Consider the following 16813-nt stretch of genomic DNA (forward strand, 5'->3'; position numbering starts at 1 on the left):
CCACATACCAGGCTGATGTAACCTCTTGCTATAACCAATTAGTTCAGTTAGCTGACTGAGCATTTGCTTTGGTCAAAATTATTTAGCTTTCAGAAAAAAAAACTACTTCAGGCAAATAGTTCCATGAGCTTCATATCCCTTTTTTGAGGTTTTAAACGCACAAACTCTCTAATGCGTTGTAGCTCAGGACAGAAATTAACAGCTCAAATCCGTCAATTCTTTTTGCCTGCCGAGCCAGACATCAAGCTGAGTTTGGTGCTGCTTTATCCTTTTGGAAAAATAGGGAAGGAACAAGAGGAGAACACAATTCTCGTGCATCTCTTCACAAAGACTCAAATGCATCAGAAGATGGCAAATATAAAGTAGCAAATGCTGCTTAGAAACATTAAGACAATGATTCCCAAACCTTTTCCCACTGCGGCTGTTACAGACCAGACCAAATCCCCTCAAAATATATTAAGATACCCTAGACCCTAGCATTTTCTTATTTAAAATGTAAATGTAAGATATTGTGCTCCAGATGCAATTCAATTGGTCAAACTACCAGTCTTGAGGTGAAACACTTTATTCATACACTATAGTTAAAAGACAAAAGGAGGAAGAAATTGGAATAACTTTACTGGAAAACTTAACAGAATAACAGATTATTTAACTACCATACAACAACTGTTCCAATATAGTAACATCCCATAAACACACCCTCAGCAAAAGCAAATTCTGTAAAATAAGATTGTCTCACATGTAATTCTAGCACCAGGAAGAGAAGCCCAGCTTTTAGCTTTAACAGAGGAAAAACAGCTTCTACATCCAGCTTCAAGACCCCAGCAGCAACTGCTACTGAGAAAATAAAGCTAAAAATCCCAGCTTTGTGGGAGCTTGGCCCCATCCATCCAGGCGGCTTCTATTGTTCCAACTTGAAAAAAATCCCAAGGCCTCACAAGCTGTTTACTTTATTGGCTTGAGCGGACTGCTCAACCCTTCTTCATTCAAAAAAAAACAGGACAAAATACACTTCCTAAAACCGTAGTATTGTCACACTTCAACCCCCCTATTAAAAAAACCCATCAATATACTAACATTTACAAACCTTTAGGCTTACTCTATTAGTACACTACAATACATATACTTGGACTTGAAGCATACAAACATTAAGCACTAAAGTCCATTTCAGTCTTTTTCTTTCCTGCCATCGAACGCCTCCATCTTCCTTCATGATAACGCATCGGCAGTTATGCTCTCTCACCCTGCCCCATGTATAATTTTCACATCGAATGGCTGCAATAATAAGCTCCATCTAAACGGTCTGATATTTTTAATCTTTTAAATTTTTCCAAAAGCTTTAAGGGGTTATGACTAGCATGTACAATTGTTTCAGACACATTACTGGCAATATAAAGGTTGAAAGTTTGCAATGTCAACTCCAAACTTAAAGGTCTCCTTCTCTGAGAAACTAAAACTAAAAAAAAATTCTGGTTCTGTGGAATCTTGATCCAACCCATTCAGGATGATGTTATTACTTGAATTGTTAAAAAAAACACAAAGGCCTCGTGCTCCCACGAGGAGCTCGAATAGTTCATGCACTTTACACCTTCCACCTTCCACCCCAACCTTAAGTTCACCTGGACCATCTCTGATACCTCTCTCTCCTTCCTGGACCCCTCTGTCTCCATCTCTGGTAACCACCTGGAAACTGACATCTATTTCAAGCCCACTGACTCCCACGGCTACCTAGAATACACCTCCTCTCACCCACCCTCCTGCAAGGATGCGATCCCCTATTCCCAATTCCTCCACTGCATCTGCTCCTAAGATCAGGCATTCCACTCCTGGATATCCCAGATTCCTCGTTTTTCAAGGACCATACTATCCCTCCTACAGAGGTTGAGAACGCCCTCGACCACATCTCTTGCGTTTCCCGCACCTCAGCCCTCACACCCCCTCCCCGCAATAAAAACAAAGACAGAATTCCCCTTGTCCTCACGTATCACTCCATTAACCTCCGGATTCAACGCATCATTCTCCGCCACCTGCAATCTGACCTCACTACCAAGAATATATTTCCCTCCCCACCCTTATCTGCCTTCCGGAGGGACCGCTCTCTCCATGATTCCCTCGTCTGCTCCACACTCCCCACTAGCCCCACCACCCCCGGCACTTTTCCCCGCAACCGCAGGAAGTGCTACACCTGCCCCTACACCTCCCCCCTCATCTCCATCCCAGGCCCTAAGAAAACCTCCCACATTAAACAGATGTTCACCTGCACGTCCGCTGATGTGGTCTATCGTGTCCGCTGTTCCCAATGTGGCCTCCTCTACATCGGGGAGACCAAGCAGAGGCTTGGAGACCGCTTTGTGGAACACCTACGCTCGGTTCATGACAACAACTACACCTCCCAGTTGCAAACCACTTCAACTCCCCCTCCCACTCCCTGGATGACATGTCTATCCTGGGCCACCTCCAGTGTCACAACGATGCCATCTGAAAACTGGAGGAACAGCACTTTATATTCCGCCTTGGAACCCTACAACCTAATGGTCTTAATGTGGACTTTACGAGCTTCAAAATCTCCCCACACCCGACCTCATTCCAAGACCAGACCACCTCTCGTCCCCGCCTCCTTGACCTGTCCATCTATTCTCCCACCTACCCGCTCCTCCCACCTCACTGACCAACCCCCATCCCAACTCCCTACCTACACTCACCTTTACTAGCTTCATCCCTGCCACCTTGACTTGTCCATCTTCTCTCCACCTATCTGCTCCACTATCCACCTTCCAACATCACCTCCCACTCTCTATTTCAGAGCCCCCATTCCCCTCCCCCATTTCTGAAGAAGGGTCCAGACCCGAAACATCAGCTTTCCTGTTCTTCTGATGCTGCCTGGCCTGCTGTGTTCATCCAGCTCCACACCTTGTTATCTAAGGCCTCACAAGCTGTTTCTGTTGTTGGCTGGAGCAGACTGCTCAACCTTTCTTCATTTAAAAAAAGACAAAATTCACTTCTTAAAGCCATAACATCATCAGACCACATTTTAAAGCTTAAGAAACAAGTGCGCAAAGTTTGAATGCGGAGAGAGCAGGAACTTGTTACAGTGAGTGTAACTCAGTAACTTATAACTCAGAGTTCCAAAGTGGTCATTGCTGCCGCATGGCTTGTGTCCCCAAATTTTCAGCTTACAATCTCACTTATGGTCTCAACTTCCAGTTTATGAACAAAGATCACAAGTTACAGACAAGAATGCCATTGCTTTTATGCTAGAAGTTATATCATGGTCATATCAGTGTGGTAAAAGGCATATCAATACCAGAGTCATATGACTAAAAAAGCTTCCAACAAACCCAATAACTGAAATGTACAGTAAGACATATTACTGTTCAAGACCTGTTTACCTTATTTCATAGTTAGCAGTAGCAATCATGCAAATCATTCCAGTGCCAAAGTTTCCAATATTTAAGATATCCTAATGCTGAGGTCATTAGAAGCATAACACGTGATCTGTCAGATCTTGGACTCACGCTGCAGAACACGCAAGACTGAGCAATACAGCTGTCAGGCAATTTTGTCCCTTTTGTTTATATTTGGTTAATCATCACTCAAATGAAGCGAGCTATGTACAGTCATGCGAGAAAGTAGATATAACAGTTGTCCAACTGATTTTGCCCATTCCAAATCCCTGGCATCACTAAAGCAACATTGATCATTCTTAGGCAGAAACTTGGCAATTCGAGTTTAAAATGAAATTCAAGGTTCCCCTTTTGACACTGGACACAGTAAATGTCCAGAATGAAAATAATGTAGCTGCTGAAATAATACTCCAACTGTTTTGGGTAATCAAACATGCAAATTTGGTCATGGATCATAGCAAGACTGAAAAATAAATGGATGATTAGAATTTGGTGGCTTGCTTATTCTTAAGGTAACAGCCTTTTCCCTCAGTACACTAGGTTGCAAGTTCCAGGGTATCAAGGTATAGCAATAGGTTCATCTCGACATCCTAGGGAAATTGATACGGGAGGAGGAGGAGGATGATAGTTAGGGCAAGAACATGTGTGGAAGGGAAAGTGGATACAAAGACACACAAGGATGCATGAAAATTCAATTGTGCACTAGATTGTACAATATTGTAATTTGTCAAACAAATTCAGAATAGAAGACAGACAATACTTACTCTATGCTCTCTGGTGAACCCGTCAATGTGCAGGACCGTTCTGGGAGACCTCCACTATCTTACAAGGGAGCAAAAAGGAAAGGTAATTCAACGGGAAATGCGAGATCTTAGTCTCACAGCATTACTATTGAAGCTGTTAACATTTGTCATAACATGCCATAACAGGACTAATATTGCACAGCAGCCTATATCAGCAAGGCAATAACGGTAGGAGGACAACATCACAATACTGAAGACAAACAAATACATTTTAGAAAAAACTTGCAAAGGTGTTAAAATGTAATTTTTCAAAACCAGAAACTGAAGATAATCTCACCTAAACTCAACAGCTAAGTACTTACCAGGTGCAATCTGAATTTTGCAGCCAGATTCCATCTGTATCCGAGATATTTGTTCTCCTCCCCTGCCAATTACTGAAGACAGCAATCAAAAAAAAACTGAGTCAATAGAAGCACGGGAGTATTAATAGCAAGTTAAAGTGAAAGCAGCCCTGTTCAGGCTACTTTGACTGGGTTTGAACAGGACTTAGAGTCTTAAAGATATACAGCACGGAAACAGACCCTTCGGTCCAACTTGTCCATGCTGATCAGATATCCTAAATTAACCTAGCACCGTTTGCAGCATTTGGCCTATATCCCTCTCAACCCTTCCTATTCATATACTGATCCAGATGCCTTTTAAAATGTTGTAATTGTACCAGCCTCTATCACTTCCTCTGGCAGCTCATTTCCATACTTGCACCATCCTCTGCATGAAAAAGTTGCCCCTTAGGTCCCTTTTAAATTTTTCCTCTCTCACCTTAAACCTATGCCCCCTAGTTTTGGACTCCTCCACCCAGTGGAAAAGACCTTGTCTGTTTACCCTATCCATGCCCCTCATGATTTTATGAACTTCTGTAAGGTCACCGCAAGCCTCCAACGCTTCAGGAAAAACAGCCCCAGCTTATTCAGCCTCTCCCTATAGCTTAAACCCTTCAACCCTGGCAACATCCTTGTAAATCTTTTCTGAACCCTTTCAAGTTTAACAACATCCTTCCTACAGCAGGGAGAATAGAACTGCAATCAGGATTCCAATAGTGGCCTAACCAATGTCCTGCACAGCTGCAACATGACCTCCCAACTCCTATACTCAGTGCTCTGACCAATAAACGCAAGCATGCCAAACACCTTCTTCACTGTCCTGTCAATCTGTGACTCTACTTTCAAGGAACCAGGAACCTACATCCCTAGGTCTCTTTGTTCAGCAACACTCCCCAGGACCTTGCCATTAAGTGCATAAGCCCTGCCCTGATTTGCCTTTCCAAAATGCAGCACCTCCCATTTATCTGAATCAAACTCCATCTGCTACTCCTCGGCCCACTGGCTCATCTGATCAAGATCCCGTTGTATTTGATTAAAGAAAATCATGATTCTATTTTCATTCTTCATCTAACATATTAAAAACATTGGATCAGCTGAGGAACTAAAAGTTATCTCCATTTTGTGCACACAATATTTAAATTAGCATCTCAGCAGTAATATGGACAATACAAGCTGAAATTCTAGAAAAGGATCATTTTTCAAACTACATTGTACTCAAACTGAGAGCTTCACTAATTTCTAGCTAGGGCAATAAAAAGAACACCCCACCAAGAGAAAATGACAACAAAACAGGCCCTGCCCCATGGGTAAACACTTCCTATGAGAGATGTAGAAGTGTTAATCTGCACATACATGGAAGCTCATGACACACATAGCTGAAGAGTGGCAGAAATCAGGGGAAAATAATGTTTTCTCTTTATGCCTTCTGACCAAATCCTCGTTGATTCTGAATACTTGTATCAAATCTCCTCAAAGCCATCTCTCTTCCAAAGAAGCAGTCCCAACTTCTTCAATCTTTCTGCCTAACTAGTTCATCATCCTAGAACCATGCTGTGAATCCTTTCTACAACCTCTAACACCTTCACATCCTTCCTGAAATATAGCGCCCAGAATTGGATGCAATACTCCAGTCGAGGCCAACCACTGCTTTATACAAGGTTAACGTTACTACCTTGCTCTTGTATTCTGAGCTCCTACTAATGAAGCCCAGGATATCATACACACTATAAACTGCTCACTGAACCCGTCCTGCCAACTTCAATGATTCATTCATATTTTTGCCCAGGTCCTTCCCTGCTCCTGTGCCCATTTTATACCCTTTATCTTATGTTTTCTCTCTATAGTCTACCTACCAAAATGTATTACCTTGCACTTCTCTACATGAAATTTCATCTGTCACTTGCTCACGCATTCGACCAACCTGACTACGTCCTTTTAAAAATCGACACTCTTCTCATACTTCACAGTACTTTTAAGTTTCGCATCAGCTGCACATTTGTGTTCTGTACATCAAGGTTTACAGCATCAATATATATCAGAAAAACCAAGCTTCAGATACTGATCCTTGGGGAATTCCATGAGATATCTAAGTCAAAAAGTAAGGGATCACCATTACTCATTACACTTAGCCAATTTTGCATGCATGGTGCCATCGCCCCTTTTAATCCGTGAGCTCGATCTTTGCTCACAAGTCTGTTTTGCAGCACTTTAACAAATTCTGATTTTGATTGTGAGTCTAAGTTTTAAACTATCTAACTCTGCTGCAAGAAATAGATCCAGAGATTCTAAATATCAAAACGTGAAAAATCAATTTAACATCAAGGTCAATATAAGGAATACATTTCATCAAAATATTTTGTACAGATGTTTCAACATTTACTGTACTTCAATTAATTATCCGAAATTTTCATACTTACTGAATCCAACCATTTTATCAGGCACTTTGTACTCTTCAGACATTATAGTCCTGAAAGTAGAATATTAAAAAAGTGCAGATTTAATTAACAGTTTGGAATATCCAGGTTTACATGCACATTGCAAATCAATAATACTCAAGAAACTAGATATTCTGCTCCACAATTGTGTCAAAATTACACAACAAGTTATTTGCATGCTTCAATAACAATCAAAAGGGACAGTAATTTTAAGAAAATAACTGCTGGTCTCGAACCGGACATTTTTTGCCCTTCCAAATTTTCAAGAGTGATTCAGTAAGGAGCAGGTAGCCCTGGTATTTATGGTTTTGAGATGGGAGGGTGGGTGAAGGACTGAAATCAAATGACTATGGAGAATCAATAACTATGGGAAAAATGGCAGACGTTTTGAATAATTACTTTGCCTCTATTTACAGTGGAAAAGGCGGCTAGCTTGCTGGAAGTCTGAAGGAAATTAATAGTGGATTGGGAACAGGCACTGAATAAAATTACTGTACGTAAACATTGTTAGCGAGGAAATTAACAGAATCAAAGGGTGACAAATCCCTGGAACCTGAATTTCCATCCAAAGTAGTATGGGAGCATATTGTAGATGCCCTAGCTACAATCGCTGAGAGTCCCTAGATAGGAAAATTGCACGCCATTCTGTTTCTTAGGGATAGAATATGAAAAAAGAGGGAATTACAGACCAGTTAGCCAAATATCTGACGAAGGAAATCACTGTAGTCTATAAGGATGAGGTAACTGAACACCTTGAAAATTTTCAGTTAATCAGGGAGCGCCAGCATGGATTCATAACAGGTAGATCATGCCTGACAAACCTCATTGAATTTTTTGAAGAGGTGACTAAGGTAGTCAACAGGGGATGGTCAAAGTCTGTATGGACTTCCAGAAGGCATTTGATAAGGTCTCACATAAGAGATGCCCACAGAATTGAGGGCAAATTACTGACATGGCTGGGAAATTGATTGAATAGTAGGTGGTAGAAAGTAGGGATAATGGGCAAGTACTCAAATTGACATGTTATGGCCAGTAGTGTCCCGCAAGGATCTATGTCAGGTCCTCAACTGTCCAAGTCATTAATGAATAATGCGAATAATGGCATAGAAAGTCAAATTTGCCTTTGACACAAAGTTGGTGACATTGTAGACAGTGTAGGAGATGGCATAAAATTACAAAGGGATATTGATAAACTAAGTGAACGGGCAAAAAACTGTGGAGAATGGAGATCAACATAAGCAAATGTGACATTATCCATTTGGGACCATAAAAAAGGACCAATCAGGATAATTTCTAGATGATATGAAGTTAAACACAGCAGACGTCCAAAGAGACTTGGGGACTCAGGTGCATAGATCTTTAAAATGGTACAAACAGGTGTAGAAAATAAAAAGAAAGTTAATTGAACACAGAGCAGATCTGGGCACCACACCTTAGGAAGGATTTTGGCCTTGGAGGGAGCACAATTTAGGTTTACAAGAATGATGCCTGGACTTTAGGGGTTACCTTTATGAGGGGAGAGTATGTAAGTTAGGCCTGTTTTCTCTAGAATTTAGGTTGAAGGGTGATCTGATCAAGTCTTCAAGATATTGACAGAGAAATACAGGGTAGGTAAAGAGAAACTATTTCCACTAGTTGGGGATTCCAGAACTATGGGGTGTTGTCTGTGAATTAGGTTCAGACCATTCATGGAAGATGTTAAGAAACACTTCTACCTATTTTTCTAATCAACCTGCTCAGCAATGTTATTACAGACCTCTGGAAGAGGTGGAACTTGAACCTGGGCTACACACAAAGTGACAGATATTTGGAACACTCTTCCACAAACAGCAGTGAATGCTGGATCAGTTGTTAATTTTAAATTTTAGATTTCTTTGTTAAGCAAGGGCATTAAGGGATATGGGCCAAAGGCAAGTGCTTCGAGTCTGGTGACAGATCAACCATCTCATTGAATGGTGGAACAGGCATGAGGGGCTGAATGGTTTACCCCTGTTCCTAGGTTCCTAGATGTGTTTTTCATCCTGAGCAACCATTCTATCGTTCTACAATTGAACTAAGGGAAAAATTGCAGGAGTAGATCCAGTTTTTATCTTGGCTCTGCATAATGTAGGAACCTAACAGCTTTTTCAACCCTCACTATAAAAAATTTGTCAGGAAGAGCAAAAGAGATGTCAGTGCAATGTGAGAGCGCTATCACAAAGTGACAGTGATTGGAAAACAAGAGCAGCAGGATAGTGAGAGAGAGTGTGACGGGAATGTGTTTGAGGTTCAGGGTTGAAAGTTAGAAAGCGGAAGACAAGCACAGTGCAAACGTGTCTTTAAAACAATCTCAAAAGTAGTACAAACATCTTACATCAGAAGCATTACAGCTTATGAATAATCCTAACTGTTAAATCTCCACAATCCCACTGCAGAGTTGCAATGCACTTTTAGGAACTGGGAATGTGACTGCCACACCCATACATGTAACAAAACTAACAGAAACTATGTGGAAAAGCATATCAATTGAAAACTTGAAGCAGAGATAGTGTTGTGGAATAAAGCCCAGTACCTCTAAGCCAATTTTGCCTGTAGATTGCCAGCCTACGTTAATATATCACTATATTGTCATGGTACTGGCAATTCTACAATCCCTCACTTTCTAATAAAACTGTGTGACAAAAGGAAGGGATACAAGAAAAAAAGTTTAAAAGCTATTTTTACTTGCAGCATCTGGCTCTGGGGAGCTTAAAATTATATAAAAGACTAGCACAGATACACAATAATTACAACAATCTGTTCCTTACCTTTGATGCACCATTCCCCCAAGCTGGTTCACTACTAAGAAAAGGGAAAGGAGAATTAATGTCTTGAAGCACAAATACTCCTTGTGCAGATTTCTCCCGTACACTCTTATTCTGGTGTTAACACAAAGGAGCCTCCAGAAATATATTCCAGATCAGACCTTACTGAATGAGATCTGCAATTAAAATACCTATATCGATACTGTAACCATTACTAAAAGTTACAAGCCGCACACAATTCAACAACAAATAAAAGGAACCTCGACAAACAAAAACTGTGCAGATGAAAATATAACATTAGACAGATATAAACAGACAAAATGAGCAGGCAAAGTCATGGCAAATGAAATGTGGCGTTGGTGGTTGAAGGGTTCTCCACTGAATATGATAAAACAGGGTACTTTTAAATGGTGAAAAGCCAGAACTAGTAGAAGTCCAAAGAGATTGGGGGTCCACATTATTAAAAATAACATGAACAGGTACACAAATTAGTCAAAAAGGCTAATGTCATGGAAGCTTTCAAGTCTAAAGGATTAGAATACAAAGGAGTGGAAGTTCTGTTTCAGCTATACCGAGCCCTGGTTATACAGAAGCTTGAGTACTGTGAGCAGCTCTGAGCACCAGTCCACAGGAAGGATGTATTGGCTTTGGAGGCAGTGCAACACAGATTTACCAGAATGACATCTGGAGTCTAAAAATTTACCTAGGATGAGAGACTACACAAGCTACAGTTTTTTCTGAAATTTAAAAAGTAGTTTTTAAATCAGGTTTCAAGGTATTAGCTGAAGAGATAGTGGAGGCATTAGTGATGATCTTTCAGCAATCACTGGAGTCAGAGGGGGTCCCAGAGGACTGGAAAATCGCTAACTTAACCCCTCGTTTAAGAAGGGAGTAAGGCAAAAGATGGGAAATTACAGGCCGATATAGCCTGACCTCAATTGTTGGTAAGACTTGAGTCCATTGTCAAGTATGAGATTTCTGAATACTTGGAAGTGCATGGTAAAACAGGGCAAAGTCAGAATGGTCTCACCAAGGGGAGATGATGCCCGAAAAATCTGTTAGGATTCTTTGAGGTGGTAACGAGCAGGTTAGACCAAGGAGAGCCAATGGAAGTCATCTACCTGGACTTCCAGAAGGCCTTTGACAGGAGGCTGCTGAATAAGATAAGGGCCCATGGTGTTAGAGGCAGGGTACTAGCACGGACAGGAGACTGGCTGTCTGGTAGAAAACAGAGTGGAGATGAAAAGGTCCTTCTCAGGATGGCAGCCAGGGACTAGTGGTGTTCCACAAGGGTCAGCGTTGGGACCACAACTTTTCACTTTATACATTAATGATCTAGATGAAGGATAAAAGGGCATTCTGGCTAAGTTTGCAGATGACACAAATATAGGTGGAGGGACAGGTAGTGTTCATGAAGTGGGGAGGCTGCAGAAGGATTTAGACAGGTTGGGAGAGAGGGGGCAAAGAAGTGGCAGATGGAAACAACATGGGAAAATGTGAGGTCACGCACTTTGGTAAGAAGAATAAAAGCATGGACTATTTTCTAAATGGGGAGAAAATTCAGACATCTAAGGTGCAAAGGGACTTGGGAGTCCTAGTGCAGGATTCTCTTAAGGTAAGTTTGCAGGTTAAATCGGTAGTTAGGAAGGCAAATATAATGTCGGCATTTATTTCGAGACGCCTATAATATAAAAGCAGAGATGTACTTCTGAGGATTAATAAAGCTCTAGTCAGACCACATTTAGAGTATTTTACACAATATTTAGAGTATTGTGAGCAATTTTTAGTCCCACACCTCAAAGATGTACTGACCCTAGAGCAAGTCCAGAGGGGGTTCACGATAATGATCCCAGGAATGAAAGGCTCAACATATGAGGAACGTTTGAGGTCTCTGGGTCTATACTCGATGGAGTTTAGAAGGATGAGGGAAGACCAACTGAAACTTACAGAATACTAAGCGGCTTGGACAGAATGGACATTGGGAATACGTTTCAACTGGCGGAAGAGACTAGGACCCAAGGGCAAAGCCTTAGATTAAAAGGGAAGACCCTTCAGAATGGAGATAAGGAGAAACATCTTCATCTAGAGAGTGGGGAATCTATGGAATTCATTGCCACAGAAGGCTGTGGAGACCAGGTCATGAAGTATACTTAAGACAGATAGTTTCTTAATTATCAAAAAGGATCAAGGGTTACAGGGAGAAAGCAGGAGAATGGAGGTTGAGAAACTTATCAGCCATGATTGAATAGCGGAGCAGACTTGATGGGACGAATGGCCTAATTTCGGCTCCCATATCTTATGATTGAACATGGAGATAGACAGAAAGAAATTACTTCCACTGGTTAGGGAATCGAAGGCTAGGGGTTATAGCTTAAAAATTAGAGCCAGATCTTAAAGAATGTGATTAAAAGATAGCTTCTACATGCTTTGCATGAAAGCAAGAACTCTCTCCTGTAAACAGCAATTAACACTAGACCAATTGTTAATATCTTCAGGTTACAAAAATCTACAAAAAATTAAGAGATGTGGGAAAAACCGTGTGGAGTTAGGTCACAGAACAGCCATGATCTCAGTGAATCACAGAACAGGCTCAAGATGCAAAATGGATTTTTGTATTCATATGGATCTACATAATAAAAGTAGTGTTACTTATCGTCAACTTAAGTTATCTTAATACCAAAGTGATAATATACATGTAATCCTTCAGAGTTAAAATCAAGTGAGTTGAGTGCTCTGGCTGGCAGCATCTACCTAGGCAACTTGTCAGATAATTTTTTTAAAAAAGTGGAAGTTTGTCCAGCAAAGCTCTCAGCATCCAAGTAACCAAGATACTGAGGCTAATCACTACTTTGACAATCACTTGCCCCTGTCAAGCAGTATTTGGGCAACAGTCCTTTTTCTTTGTTACTACAACTCAGGATATGGTTGTCACCTTTGTGTAACAATCCTTGACAAAAGTTAAATGAAGTCAGCCAGACACTGCTTTGAACAGTTGCTAGACAAATCCTGTAAGACTGGACTAAACTAATTTCGCTATGAATGACACATTTGAAGCACTAAGGTAACAGAATATCAGGAGTAAAATCACTGCACATGCAACTAAACTTTCAAATGCAATTGAACAGAAAGATTAATTCTTCTTGTATCTTGAAGGGAAGACTGCAGCTCTGAGAGAAACAGTTGCACACCTGTATTTATGATAAACAGCTCAGCACCAACCAAAAACCTTCCCATCCAAACCCCCATCTACAAGCATGTGTTCAGTACAGCTAGACATTACTAAAAATACACCCAAATTGACTCTAAACATTCATCTATTCATGCTGCTGCTTTTCTGGTGGCTAGTGGCAGATAAGCAGACAAGCAATTTACAAAGCAGACAGACATTAATATCAGGTCATATAACAACTCACAAACCCAGCCAAAACAGAACTCCAGAATCACCAGAACTGAAGCGTGATCTCCAACTATTTTAAAAGATAGCTCTTACGGCCATTTTTAATTCATTGTGCGCAAGGCAGTCCCAAGAAACAGAATGGTAGGCAAGCAACATTCACCTACCTATAAACGCAAAAGGATTCCCTAACTGTTTGCAGTGGAAGATGCATTTACAAGTGCTTTTTTTTTCATACGCAAACTTTTAAAAGAGTAAAAGCTAAGGCTGGAGTTTGAGAAAATATATTTGTACATCTATTTTAAGATTAAGAAACAAAGAGAAGGATAAAGCCTGATAGTACAAAGCAGAGAGTTTTTAAAAAATTAGTTTATCCAACAATTTGTACTTGGAATGAATCATTGGTAAAGAAAACCATTCAGGGCACTGACAGAAACAATCAGAATAAAAGTAGACCTCCAAGCCAAAGGAAGATTTCGGAACAAAGATTGAACATGGTTCTTCATTCAAAACTAAACCCAGGAGGCAAGGAATTTCTTACTGCAGAGTTGAATCAAATTTGACCGACAGCAAAAACTACAAGCAAAAACACAAAACTGTGCTGAAACAATGAAAAGATATTTAAAACTGCCACAGAAAACTTAGCAATTTTACAGCGAAATTAATCTTTAATAGGATAAAAAGAGTTAAAGCAGCTCCATCAAGCTTCTAAAGAATGCCCAAAAATGTCACACCGGGAAAGGAGTCAGCGGAAGCACAGAATTATATTCCAATTCCACAGACGATTTATAAAAAGCAGAGTTTATAATTTCTGACTATAAAATGAGACAAACAGTCCTCCGATCAGGAGTGGGGAAAGGCAAAATGTTTGAACAAAAGAAAGCATACTCTGAGCAGCAGTTGTGTTTTTAAAAACTACATATTTTAATTAAGCAATGAGAAAATACTCCAAACACACATTGCAATATCCCCACAGTAAACAGTCTAATGAAAGCACCAATGTTTTGTGGTCAGTCTTAACAGGCTATCAAAGCAGTTTTGTAGATATATCTTTGGGACAGACATGACAGTGAGCTAATTGAGAACAGTGACATCAGCTTCCTTGTACTTAGCTGCTTAGAAAAAGGTCTATAATATATAAGCGAAGTTCCTACTTCAGGTATCAACCTGGTTTAAGAGAACTCCAATCTAAAGTAGTTCTGCATTAAGGATGTGCTACTAACACATCACTGTACTTCATATTCTCTACAACCATTAAACAACAGCATCTACTTACTTTGAACTATGTTTTCACTATTTTAGTTCTAAGTAGTTCAGTTTGGAACTGATTAGTCCAGCTTCAGAATTTACTTAGACCATTCGTTACTAAATTTTATTTCCAGAGACCAGTTTAACAGACACTGATAGACAGATCAAGAATAACTAAGTAGACTAACATGCCTCCTGATGCACATGTTGCACTGTGGTTTCCCTCATCAATTATCAGATCAAAACTTCTGCCAAAGGAACAACTGGTAGTTAAAATTTTTTGAAATAAAGGTACATTTTGCCTCATACAAAGACATTTTTTGCTTCATGCAAAAATATTTTCATTCGCGGAGATGCATACTTCCATGATCAGAAGATTGTACAGATAGGCATTTGCCACCAGCTTTACAAACTGCTTCAAACTGACAGCCTCTTTGTACTTAGATCAAGAATTGTGAAATGCAAAACAAAAATGATGGACTCAACTTGTTTTTTTTTAGGGGAAGATAATGGAACTAAAAGCCATGAAGCGGCTTTACAATCAATTTTGCCCCAATGTGGACCAATAATGAATTTATCAAAGTCGCTATAAAATTAAACCTTCACCTCTCTGTTGCTACAGCTACCATTGGTAAGTGGAGGTCAAGTATACATGGAAAGATCAAATTCAAAGCAGACCAAGATGCACAGAAGGACGGGGGAGATAAACCAACGGCTGAAGAGGTGGTGGGATCATTGATCATTGAGATCTATTCCAGGACAGAAAAGGTCTGTTCAAAAAGGATAGATTTGACCTGAACTGGAAAGGGACCAACATCCTGGTGGAAGATTTGCTAGTTTTATTTTGGGAGCCTGTAAACTTTGGGGTGGTTGTGGTGGTGGTGGTGGGTGGGGGGGTCCTATGTGGCAGTGAAAATAGAAAGACAGAACAATGGTTCTGAATCAGAGAAAGCAAGTTAATTTAAAAAAAACAGACGACAAGAGCAAATCAGACAAAGTAACTCTAACGAATTAAACTGCATTTATTTCAATGCAAGAGGTCTTACAGGGAAAGCCGATGAACTTGGTACACATATGGGAACATGGGACTGGGACATCGTAGCTATTACAGAAACTTGGCTGAGGGAAGGAATTCCCATGTTTTAGATGTTTTGGGAAGGATAGAAAGGGAGGCGGGAGAGGAGGGTGAGTGGCATTTTTGATTAAGAAATACATTGCTACTGTAATTAGAGAAGACATTTCTGAGGGATCGTTCAGTGAAAATATTTGGGTTGGAATTAGAAATAAGAAAGCGATGACCACCTTGATGAGATTGTACTATAGGCTTCCCAATAGTTGGAGGGAAATTGAGGTGCAAATATGTAGAGTGTGCTTAGATATATGTAAGAATAACAGGGTTGCAACAGTAGGGGATTTAAATTTTCCAAACATTGACTGAGGTTGTCATAGTGTTAGAAGTCTGGATGGTGAAGAATTTGTTAAATGTGTTCAAGAAAATTTTATCAATATGTAAGTGTTCCTACTAGAGAAGGAGCAAAACTTGACCTTCTCTTGGGAAATAAGGGAGGGCAAGTGACTGAAGTGTTAGTAGGAGAACACTTTGGGACTAGTGATCATAAAAGTATTAGTTTTAAAATAGTAATGGAGAAGGATAAGTCTTCCATAAGAGTTAAAAGCTCTTAACTGGTGTAAGGTAAATTTTAAATGGTGTGAAGCAAGAACTTTCAAAAATTTGCTGGAATAGATGTTTGCAGGTAAAGGGATGACTGACAAATGGGAGGCTTTTAAAAGTGTAATAAGCAAAGCTCAGAGGCATTATGTTCCAGTTAGAGTGAAGGGCAAGGGTGATAAGAATAGGGAACAATGGATGAATAAAGATATTAAGGTTCTAGTCAAGAATAAATAAGAAACATATTAGACATAGACAACTGGGATCAATTGAATCTCTTGAAGAGTGTAAACAGTGTAGGAGCATTCTTAAGAAGGAAACCAGGAAGGCAAAGAGGAGATATGAGATGGCTTTGGCAGATAAAGGTTAAAGATAATCCAAGAAGATTCTACAAATACATCAAGAGCAAGAGGGCAACTACAGTAGGACTCCTTAAAGACCAACGAGGTTGTCTTTGTGTTAAACCTCAGGAGATGGGAAAAGATATTAAATAAATATTTCACGTCAGTTTTTAACTTTGAAGAAATGGAGACTAGGGAACTCAGGGACATAATATTGTTTTGATGTTTTGAAAACAGTTCACATTACAGAAGTAGTGCTGGAGGTCTTAGAAATCAAAGGTAGATAAATCTCCAGGACCTGATCAAGTATATCCCACGACGTTGTGAGAAGTTAGAGAGAAAACTGCAGGGCCCCTGGCAGAAATATTTGTATAATCTATAAACAAGGGTGAAGTAGTGTGGAGGGCTGGAGGGTG

At 40.1% G+C, this 16813-nt stretch overlaps 1 protein-coding gene across 5 annotated transcripts in view; it reads right to left on the minus strand.

Annotated features, from left to right (window-relative positions):
* fubp3 (far upstream element (FUSE) binding protein 3) overlaps positions 1 to 16813 on the minus strand; it is a 106495-nt gene that overhangs the window by 54234 nt on the left and 35448 nt on the right. For all 5 annotated transcript variants that reach the window (XR_007265055.1, XM_048613641.1, XM_048613639.1 and 2 more), the window contains exons 3-6: positions 9749 to 9782; positions 6945 to 6994; positions 4510 to 4581; positions 4169 to 4226 (exon numbers count right to left, since the gene is read on the minus strand). Coding sequence is in view for 4 of the 5 variants with exons in the window: in XM_048613641.1 (XP_048469598.1) it covers positions 4169 to 4226; positions 4510 to 4581; positions 6945 to 6994; positions 9749 to 9782 (214 nt within the window). In the remaining variant the exon portion in view is untranslated. The remainder of the gene's footprint in view (positions 1 to 4168; positions 4227 to 4509; positions 4582 to 6944; positions 6995 to 9748; positions 9783 to 16813) is intronic.

The sequence above is a fragment of the Rhincodon typus genome, chromosome 28, assembly GCF_021869965.1.
Source record: "Rhincodon typus isolate 14 chromosome 28, sRhiTyp1.1, whole genome shotgun sequence".
NCBI classification, from domain to species: Eukaryota; Metazoa; Chordata; class Chondrichthyes; order Orectolobiformes; family Rhincodontidae; genus Rhincodon; species Rhincodon typus.